The sequence below is a fragment of the Carcharodon carcharias genome, chromosome 18 (assembly GCF_017639515.1).
Source record: "Carcharodon carcharias isolate sCarCar2 chromosome 18, sCarCar2.pri, whole genome shotgun sequence".
Taxonomy (NCBI): domain Eukaryota; kingdom Metazoa; phylum Chordata; class Chondrichthyes; order Lamniformes; family Lamnidae; genus Carcharodon; species Carcharodon carcharias.
In genome coordinates, this window is record NC_054484.1 from 72104192 (window position 1) to 72115760 (window position 11569).

General features: G+C 41.6%; 1 protein-coding gene across 2 annotated transcripts in view; it reads right to left on the minus strand.

The window, feature by feature from the left end:
* Positions 1–8273, minus strand: part of mao (monoamine oxidase) — a 384518-nt gene extending 376245 nt beyond the window's left edge. For both annotated transcript variants that reach the window (XM_041211760.1, XM_041211761.1), the window contains exon 1: positions 8120–8273. In XM_041211760.1, coding sequence (XP_041067694.1) covers positions 8120–8168 — 49 coding nt within the window. In that variant the 5' untranslated portion in view covers positions 8169–8273. The remainder of the gene's footprint in view (positions 1–8119) is intronic.
* Between the last annotated feature and the right edge of the window lie 3296 nt (positions 8274–11569).

The following is an 11569-nucleotide window of genomic DNA, read 5'->3' on the forward strand; positions in this document are numbered from 1 at the left end:
TAGGTAAAGAGGTAAGGTCAGTACAGATGCAGCAGCAGAAATTTGAGGAGATATTTCGGAACACTCAGAAAAGATACATTCCAGTGAGAAAAAAAGACTAAGAGAGAGACGCAACATCTGTGGCTAGTTAAAAATAGTATCAAATTGAAAAAAAAGTATATAATACAGCAAACATACAAATCAGGAGCAGGGGAAGGCCATTTGTGCCTGCTCTGCCATTCAATAAGGTCATGGCTGACCTGATGGTGGCCTCAACTCCACATTCCCGCCTACCCCCAATATCCTTTTACTCCCTTGTTAGTCAAGAATCTTTCTACCTCTTCCTTAAGATTAGAGGAGTCACATTCATTACTTTCCAATCTGATGGGGTCTTTTCAGAATCTCAGTAATTTTGGAAAATGGAAACCAATACATCAACTATTTCAGCAGCCAATCCTTTTAAGACCCTAGGATGAAGTCCATCAGGACCTAGGGACCTGTTAGATTTTAGTTCTAATAATTTTCCCAGTACCATTTCCCTGGTGATTGTAATTGTTTTAAGTTCCAGCCAATTTCCTATCCATGCCAATATGTTACCCTCATACCATGAGCACTTATTTTCCACAATAACCTTTGATGCGGCATTTTATCAGTGCCTTCTGGAAGCCTAAGTACAGCATTCCCAGCGGTTCCCCTTTATCCACAGCACATGTTACTTCCTCAAAGAACTCCATGATTTCCCTTTCACAAAACCATGTTGACTCTGCCTCATTACCTTGAACTTATCCAAGTGCCCTCCTTCATTAATAATAGCTTCTAACATTTTCCATATGACAGATGTTAAGCTAACTCGCCTGTAGTTTCCGGCTTTCTGTCTCCCTCCCTTTTTGAATAATGGATTTAACATTTGCTATCTTCCAATCTAATGGGACCTTACCCGAATCTAGGGAGTTTCGAAAATTAAAACCAATGCATCTACTATCTCACTAGTCACTTATTTTAAGACCCTAGGATGAAGCCCATCATGACCCTGGCACTTGTCAGCCCATAGCTCCAACAGTTTACTCAGTGCCACTTCTCTGGTGATTGTAATTTTCCTGAGTTCCTCCCTCCCTTCCATTTCCTGATTTATAGCTGCTTCTGGAATGTTACTTGTGAAGACTGATGCAAAATTCAATTCATCTGTCATTTCCGTTTTTCCCCATTATCAATTCTCCAGGTTCACTTTCTATACGACCAACACTCACTTTGTTAACTTACTTCTTTTAAAAATATTTATAGAAACTCTTACTATCTGTTTTTATATTTCATGCTAGCTTTCTCTTGTACTCTAATTCTTCCCTCCTTATTAATCTTTTAGTCATTATTTGCTGTTCATTTTATTTTGCCCAATCTTCTGACCTTCCACCTCTCTTTGCACAATTATGCACTTATTCTTTAAGTTTGATACTATCTTTAACCTTTCTAGTTAACCAGGGATGGTGTGTCCATCCCTTGGGCTTTTTCTTACTCATTGAAATGTATCTATTCTGTGCATTACAAAATATCCCCTTAAATGTTTGCCACTGTATCTCTATTGACCTATCTCTTAATCTAATTTTCCAATGCACTTTAGTCAGCTCTGCTTTCATGCCCTCATAATTGCCCTTATTTAACTTTTAAAACAAAGTCTTGGACCAGTCCTCTCTCCCTCAAACTGAATGTAAAATTCAATCACATTATGGTCACTGCTACCTAAGGGCACCTTCAATAGGAGGTCATTAATTCATCCTACCTCGTTGCACAATACCAGGTCTAGTATAGCCTGCTCTCTGGTTGGGTCCAGAAAATGTTCCAGAAACATTCAATGAGTTCCTCATCCAGGCTACCTTTGCCCATTTGACTTTTCAAGTCTATTTGTAGATTAAAATCTCCCATGATTATCACCGTGCCTTTCTAAAAAGCTCCCATTATTTCTTCCCTTATGCTCCATCGTACCATGTGGTTACTATTAGGGGGGCCATACATGATTCCCGCAAGTGCCTTTGCCGTTTCTCATCTCTCCCCAAACCATTTCCATATCCTGGTTTCCTGAACTTAGGTCATCCCTCTCTATTGTGTTAATACCATCATTAGCTACCAGAGCCACCCCTCCACCTTTTCCTCACTTTGTGTCCTTCCTAAATATCCTAAACCTTTAGTATTCAGGTCCCAATCCATGCCCTCCTGTAGTCATGTCTCTGTAATGGCTATCAAATCATAATTATTTATTTCTATGTGCGCTCTCAGTTAATCTGTTTTGTTTCGAATGCATTGTGCATTCAGATACAGAGCCTTTAGTTTTATCCTTTTATTCTTTTTATAACCTCTAATCTCATTTGTTTATTTACTGTTAGATTTGTACTCTCTATATTTTATATTGTTTGAGGCCTTTGTCCAAAATTAATTGGCACAATCTCCAAACTTTGCCTGTGTTGTTTGTTCCCAGCTTCCAATAATGAATAAACACTGCAAGTAGCAACTACCACAGTCCTGCCCCTGCTGCATTCCCGCACCCGCCCTCTCCCCCTCGCACCCCCCAACCCCCGCGCCCACATAGCTGAGTTTAAAAACCACTGTTTGCTTTCCCTGGTTTAACAACTTCTCAACCTACCTCAGATTATGGTCTCCTTACTTCATGCTTTGTGGGATGACTACTTTATGTAGCAGAGTATTAAAAGCTTTGCATATGCTAAATATAGTACATTTGCAAAAATACTACTGTTAACAAGGTCTGTAATTTTTCAAAGAACTCCATCAGTTTGTTCCATCAGGCAAGAACTTTGCACAGCCCCATTTTGACTCCTCTACGGTTCACATCATATCCACTGAACATGTTCTTCTTCTCAATCAGGGTGCCTTGTAATTAATTATTTTACTAACAAATATTAGGGTCACAGGCCTGTATTTCCCAAGATCATTCCTGTCCCCCTTAAAAAAAATTATGTTATACTAGCTGCTTTTGAATCCTTGGCACTACTCCTGTTTCTCAAAGATCCCTAAAAGATATTGGACAAAACATGACCAATTTCACAAGGTATTTCTTCAAGTACTTTTGTATCAAGTTTTGTGATTGACTTTCCTTTATTTTCCTCAACCAGTCTTATCTGAAATTTCTATTTTATTTTAGAGCTCCAGCCCCAGAAAACTCATTTTGTGTTGGGAAGACTGCCTGTAAATTCCACCATTGTCAAAGAAAATTAGTAATTTAGTATCTTTAATATCTACTAGATATCATGTCACCTCTGGGATCTTAAATTAATTGGCACAACCTCCAGACTTAGCCCTTTTTGTTTGTTCCCAGCTTCCAATAATTAATAAACACTGCAAGTAGCAACTACCACAGTCCTGCCCCTGCCACATTCTCACCCGCCCTCTCCCCCTCACCCCCGCCACCCCCACCGTGACCTCACCATATTTTTCAAACCTATATGCTTATCGAAATGTCTGATGTTGTTCATTACCCTAACTTCATTTTTTATTTTAGTTCTTCACCAATTTCTTAACCTCTTTCCTTGTTTTCTATTTATCTTGGTTCATTGTACTACCTCCAGCTTTAAACTTAAGGCACAATTACCTTTTGCCTTATTTCCCACATTATTTCCATAGTTGCTCTCCTATTTCATGTATAATTTAAAAGGGTTTGACTGACAAGAACTCACTGCTGGGCAAACTGCTTATGTTTAAAACGCATATTCTCCTTAGAATACCGTAGTTTCTAGATGCATCCAGTGTATGATCCGTGCATCATATTTTAAGAACTCATTTGGCGGATTACCAATAAATAAAGGAAGGGTAAATGACCATGAATGGCTTTCAGTGATGTCCAGCAGGAACAGCAACTTGTCAAGTTGCCAGTTTCATTATTTCCTGACACAGATCTGCTTCATGCAAGCATAGTTTGTATGTGACAAATGTCATAATATTCAGATTTGTGCAATTGGGAGCCAGATTAAAATTTAACACTAACCAGCTGGGTTTCCAAAACTCAGCAGCAAAGTGGAGATGGGAACAGCTGGATCACGCAGATAAGTGCTTATCATAAAATGCTTCTGGCCCAGGTGGAGCAGAGGTGTTTATGCCAATCCCTCAAGCAAACCTTCTGCTGATTGCAACCTCGACTTGCTGTCATGGTTGGATGAGTCCTCCCCCATCTCCCACCATTTGCAATGTCAGTTAACTTGAGGTTGAAGAATGGAAATTAGGTGGTCAGTTGTTTACTGGGAACGAAGTCAAGAGAGCAGGAGGTGGGTTATGCACAAATTGAGCTCAGCTGGGACATGAGGGGAGATAAAAGAAAAATTAGAGTGCAGGATACAGGTTCAGAGATAAGGCAAAGGGCAGCATGGGGGAAATTTGGCTTGGTGTGGGATTAAGCAGAGAAGGTACAAGCTATTTCTTTTTCCTTAAGAATCAGAATAAGTTTTACTAAGGTTCCTCTGGCAAGCCTGGTTTTAAAGAAAGAAGATGGATGAAGGTTAAATGTAGATAAATGGGCACATAGGACTTAGGAGCAGGAGTAGGCCATTCAGCCCTTCAAGCCTGCTCCACCATTCAATAAGATCATGGCTGAGCTGGTTGTGGTCTTAATTCCACTTTCCAGTCCTCCCCCTCCCCCCCCAATTACCCTTGACTCCCTTTTCTATCAAACATCTATTGAACTTAGTTTTGAATTCAATGACCTAGCCTCTGGGGATGAGAATTCCACAGACTAAAGACCCTCTGAGAAAAAAAAAAATTCTCGTCATCTCAGTCTTAAAGAGATCTCTTATTCTTAAACTGTGTCCCCTAGTTAGAGTCAACATCCTCCTGGTACCTACCCCATCAAGTCCCCTCAGGATCTTATATGTTTCAATAAGATCACCTCTCACTCTTCAAAACTCCAATGGGTATAGGCCCAACTTGTTCAACCTTTCTTCATAGGATAAGCCCTTCATCCCAGGTGTGAGCTGAGTGAACTTTCTCTGAACTGCTCAATGGGCTCTCGCTGAACTCTGCACAGCCTTATGGGCTCTAAAACTCAAGCACTGCTTTATGGGCTTGCGCTGAACTCAAGCACTGCTTTATGGGCTCGCTTTGAACTCTGCGCTGCTCTATGGCATCTGGCTAAGAAACTGATAAGCAACCATTGTATTTAGATGTAATTCAAACAAGGTTGAAGTTAATTACACTTAAAAAGTTAATCTGTATTCCTCTTGCAAAGCCAGAGAGGGGTGTCAACACTTAAACAATGGATGATCCATTCTTAAACCTTAGGTGTAGCCAAAGAATCTCCACTTAGTTCAATAAATGATTTACATTATGTATGGAATTTCCAGATAAAAGAAAGCTGAGAAAAACATTACAAACATAAGGATTGATTTGTCCTTTCTCCAGACTTTGTGAACATTCATTAGCAGTATAAAATTATTTATATTGATCCCAGAATCAAACGGGAGTTCATAAGCAAGATGCAAACTGGGAAGGTTGTAAAACCCATTTATTTCTTCTGATCACATAAGAATTTAAGCTAGGTTAATTGAGTTTAATTATCCCTATTTGAGGGCATCCAAAACATGCCACGTTGTCATGGAGAGAAGCTCTGGCAAATGGGAAGTTCATTTATCCAGGTGTTTTCTCCAAAGGCTGTTTAATTGCAGTTTGGGCTCTGGCAGTCTGCAGCTCATGTAAAGAAGACAACCAAAGCCAATGGGTGTTAAATCAGGCTAGAAGTTAAGCTGAGAAAATATTAACTTCATCGTTCCATGTGGAATGCAAATATATCCCAAACGCATGGGCGGATTTCAACAGAACTTGATACGTATATAGGTATGGCCCAAGGAAGGACCAATTAGTTTTTGGTGAAGACTCAGTTCCAGATCCGATCCTGGAAACTTTTGAAAAGGATCTGTTAACATTGGGAGATAGGGCGAATTTACAGTTTTTTTTAAAAGAATGTTGTAGTTTGTTTTATTTAGAATGTTGTGGATTGTCTCAGCTGCTGTGGTGGAATTTGTCACAGCTGTCAAAATATGTACAGTTTTCAGAACAAGTTGTTGGACACAGATTGCCCTGAAGTCTCCTCAGTGAGGTGGAAACTCTGAATAAAGAGATTTTGTTTTTCAGCTTTGTAGTTACACAGCATCAACCTGACAAGGAAAAGGTGTGGAATTGTAATAATTGTAATGCTGAGTTAACACAGCATGGCAGAGGTGTGCACGCCATTGAGTGTCCTATTCACTTGTTTTACATCATAATACACTATAGACTGCTCTGAGATAGCCTTGAGCATTATAAGGGAGCATTTAGAAAAAAATAAACCTACAAGCATTTTTAAATCAAGATATTCTCCCATTTCTTATCTAGAAGAAAAATCAGGCTTACATTTTCTCACTGTTGGGAGGCATGCGCCATCTGTCTGTCCTCCACTACACAGTAAACCAATCTGGAGGGAAGGACTTGCAAATTAATCCAAAGTAGCATAATTTCCAGGAGTCACATGACTCTAGAGGGCTCTCGGGCTCCATCACGGACAGAAATTCACACTCAATCCCCTACACAATAATGATATTAATAATAATATAAAATATAACAGAAAATGCTGGAAAAACTCAGCAGGTTTGGCAGCATCTGTGGAGAGGGTCAGAGTTAACATTTTGAGTCCGCCAATCATACGGACTTGAAACGTTAACTCTGTTTCTCTCTCTCTCACACAGATGCTGCCAAACCTGCTGAGTTCTTCCAGCACTTCGTTTTTATTTCAGGCTTCCAGCAGCTGCAGTATTTTGCTTTTATCTTAATCCCCTACACATTGATACTCCAATAGTAAGGACACATAACTAAATTTGCTGTGATGAACTAAACTGAGAAAGTCTGCCTTCATTCTGCAGCCATTGCATTTTTCAATCATGTAGCTCCAGAACTTCCAACTGAATTGCAGTGCTCATTTTAAGGATTGAAAGAACTTTTGAGGAGCAACTCATTGTGACTCATATCACTCCATATTGTTTAAGGGAACAGAAGGTGACCTGTGTTAATTGAAGATTTGTTTGGGTTCGATCCTATGAAAACATTTCTGAAGTCAGAAAAATAAATACTTGCGCCACTCTAACTCAAATTATGAATGCATTGTCATAAGGCAGTTACACACATGGAGTACATTTGGAAAGGTGCATTCGTTTGTGTAGTTCTGATATCAGAAGCTAAGTCACGGGGTAACATTTTCTTGCTAACCATATTTAGTAGCAAACATTGCTCGGTTCTATTTACACTACTAGATTTTGTTTTCGACGACCTGTTGATTGTGAAAGTTATCTCCAACTCTTCAGTGAAACCAAATTAACTGGTTCAAAAAAGGCAACTCAGCAATTAGCCCATTCGTCCCCAACTCCTCCCGCCACTGAATACCACAATACAGGGGATCAATTCGACGTAATTTACAAGCATGTGCGGTTAAAAAAAACAAATTGAATATTGATAAATTACATCTTTGGTATTAAAGTTAATATTGGTATTGCGGTTTAGCGCGAACGTAAAGTGACAAAAGCTCAGAAATAATTTAACATTTATTTCACAACCACTACACAAAAGGCCCGCATTATAAAGCACAGAACTAATAAAAACACTATACAGACCCGGTGTTAACAATGAGTTAAAAATCTATCAAGAAGGAGCACTACTGGCCGCAGATCTCTCACAATGAATGTTTACATAAAAGTGTCATCAGTTTGTCGATCGCTATTTATTAGCGTGCAGTCTATATAAAAACACTAGTCATCATGACCATATTAGGAAGATCAAAAACAAAACCTGCTGAATTGTAAAAGCTATCTCTATACCGCAGGAAGATGCTGGATCCGCAGACCATCGGCTTCTGGCCGAATTTCACACTTCTCCGGCGAAGGCTTTCAGGAGGAAGTTCAACAGCAGTTCAGCCCCGATCTTAATTTCACCCTTCACAATAAAACCTCTATATTGACTTTCAATATTGGCAACACATGAAAGATGAAATTAGTGCATACGGGGGACTGCAATTCCTTTCACTCTCATTTTACACTTCATTTCAATGGGGTTGTTTGCAGTCTTTCTCTTATCTATCTAACGGCTTTTACAGCAAAGTGAATTGAGTCAAGTTGAGACTGACCTGAGATGCCGCCGCCGATGATAATCACGTCACATTTTTCGCTTGTCATGTTGCCGCCACAGCTGAAGCTCCGTCCTCGGTGTCAATACTCAATCGAGTCGCGGCGGTACGGGCCGCGGTCGGCTATAAGCCTCTGAGAGGTCCCACTGATTCAGCTCCGCCTCTGGGATGATCACTGGGGCATCAGCGCGCAGCTCCTCCTCTAGAATCGTCATCCTGATCCCAGCGTGTAGCTCCTCCTCTGACTTTACTGCTGTTATTGCTAATCTTCGCCCCAACACGCTTTATCTCCCTGCAGCTTAGTCTGTCTCATCCCTCTGTACTTGGGCTCGCTTTGATTCCTTCCTAGTGGTTTTTGTTTTAGCCATGCGCATCTTTGACGAAAGTTTCGACACATAAATGGAAGTTTCCACCCATGCATTTATTGACGGCGGCTCCAGATCCCAGCTGCCCTGCAGTCCAACATTTACAAAACCTGAAAGGCTCGAGATCCCGCTGCACGGCGCCCAGCTTCACCCTAAGCATCTTTTACAAATGGCTGCCCAAAGGCGCAAGGTGGACACGAAATTGGCTGAGTGACTGGAAACAGGGAGTAGTGGTTAGTGGAAGTTTTTCGGACTGGAGGCAGGTTTGTAGTAATGTTCCCCAGAGGTCAGTGTTGGGATCCTTGCTTTTTCTGGTATATTAATGACATAGACCTTGGTGCTCAGGGCACAATTTCAAAATTTGTGGTTGATACAAAACTTGGAAGCACTGTGAAGTGTGAAGAGGATATTGTTGAACCTGAAAAAGACATGGACCAAATTGGAATGGGCAGACGGGTGACAGATGAAGTTCAATGCAGAGAAATTGATTCATAAAGTGATTCATTTTTGGTAGGAAGAACATGGAGAGACAATATAAAATGAGCTTTGGGTTATGGAGCTTGAGCAGCAGTTGGTGTCAATGCAGAGCATTCATGAAGTTGAGTCTTATGTGGATAGCATGTTTATAGATGTGGTCACCCACAGCTTGAGAACATGCAGGGAAAGAGGGAAGGGGTGACTACCAGACAGTCAAAAAAGAACAGGCAGGTAGAGCAGGCATCCCCTGAGTGCATCCCACTCTCCAACCAGTATTCAGTTCTGAATACTGATGAGAGTGATGGTCCATTTGTAGAGTGCAGCCAGAGCCAAATCCATGACACCATGGGTGGCTCAGCTTTGTAGGAGGGCACAAGGAAGTCTGGAAGAGCAAATGTGATAAGTGGTTCCATAGTTAGGGGGATAGATAGGAATTTCTGTGGCAACAGACATGAATCCAGGATAGTGTATTGACTCCCTGGTGTCAGGGTCAAGATGTCACTGAGTGGCTGCAGAGCACCCTGAGGGGGGAAGTTAAATAGCCAGCAGTCATGGTCCACATCAGTACCAATGAAATAGGTAGAAAGAAAGATGTGGTCCTGCAGTCTGAATTTAGGGAGCTAGTTAGAAAATTAGTAAGCAGGACCTCAATAGTGGTATTCTTCAGATTACTCACAGTGCCACACGTGCAAGTGAGTACAGAAATAGGAAGATAACACAGGTGAATGTATAGTTGGAAAGTTGGTGCAGGAGGGCCGGCTTCAGATTTTTTTAGGCATTGGGAATCGCTCTGGGAGAGATGGGACCTGTCCAGGCGGGATGGTTTACACCTGAACAGAGCCAGGACAGAGTTCCTTGCAGGGTGTTTTGCTAGTGGTGTTGGGGAGTGTTTAAGTTAACTCAGCAGGGGTGTGGGAACCAGGAGATAATATTAGATTGGAATACCAAGGGGCATAGAACACTTGGAGAGATAAATAGCGCTTGAGTAGGGAATAATAAGTTAATAGTTGGGGTCAGAGTAAAGCAGAAAGTAATAGAGTCTAAATCTGTGCATTTATATGAATGCACGGAGTGTGGTAAATAAGACTGGTAATTTACAGATTGCCATGTGGAAATATGATGTTCTGGCTATAACAGAGGCCTGGTTCAAAGCAGGGCTAGACTGGATGTTAAAAATGCCTCCATACAAGGTGTTTAGGAAAGATAGGAAAGGAAAAAAAGGGGAAGGTGTAGTGGTGCTGCAGAGAGAGGATGTCTAGGACAGAATCTATTTGGCTGGAGCTTAGGAATGAAAAAGGTGCAAATACATTGCTTGGTGTAGTCTATGGGCCACCGATTAGTGGGAAGGATGTAAAGGAACAATGGAGTACTTATAATGGGGGACTTTAATTTTCCAAATACAGACTGGGATAGTGGTAGTGTAAAGGGCAGAGAGTTTGCTCCTAGAGTGTGTCAGGAAAGTTTTCTAGAGCGGTTTGTTTCCAGTTCAGTGAGGAAGGAGGTACTGCCTGAGCTGGTTCTTGGAAATGAAGTGGGCCAATTAGATCAAGTGTCAGTAGGTGAATGTTTAGGGGACAATGATCATTGTATCAGAGATAAAAACAAAAATAAAAACAAAAACTCCAGCATGATGCCACCACCAAACACATCTTCCCTTCACCCCCCCCCGTCGGCATTCCGTAGGGATTGTTCCCTCCGGGACAACCTGGTCCACTCCTCCATCACCCCATACTCTTCAACCCCCACCTATGGCACCTTCCCATGCCCACGCAAAAGATGTAACACCTGCCCCTTCATTTCCTCTCTCTTCACGGTCCAAGGGCCCAAACACTCCTTTCAAGTGGAGCAGCATTTCACTTGCATTTCCCCCAACTTAGTCTACTATATTTGTTGCTCCCAATGCGGTCTCCTCTACATTGGAGAGACCAAACGTAAACTGGGCGACCACTTTGTAGAACACCTGCGGTCTGTCCGCAAGAATGATCCAAACCTCCCTGTCGCTTGCCCATTTTAACACTCCACCCTGCTATCTTGCCCACATGTCTGTCCTTGGCTTGCTGCGTTGTTCCAGTGAAGCCCAACGCAAACTGGAGGAACAGCACCTCATCTTCCGACTAGGCACTTTACAGCCTTCCGGACTGAATATTGAATTCAACAACTTTAGGTCTTGAACTCCCTCCTCCATCCCCACCCCCTTTCTGTTTCTTCCCCCTACCTTTTGTTTTTTCCCAATAAATTATATAGATTTTTCTTTTCCCACCTATTTCCATTATTTTTAAATCTTTTATGCTCCCCCCACCCCCACTAGAGCTATACCTTGAGTGCCCTACCATCCACTCTTAATTAGCACATTCGTTTAGGTAATATCACCAACTTCAACACCAATGTGTTCTTTTGTTCTTTTGTCTGTGACATCTTTTGATGATCTGCTTCTATCACTGATTGCTTGTCCCTACAACCACACCACCCCCCTCCACTTCTCTCCCCCCACCCAACAACCCCCCCACCCCCTCCCCCCCTTAAACCAGCTTATATTTCACCCCTTCCTTGGATTCACCTAGTTCTGTTGAAGGGTCATGAGGACTCGAAAAGTCAACTCTTTTCTTCT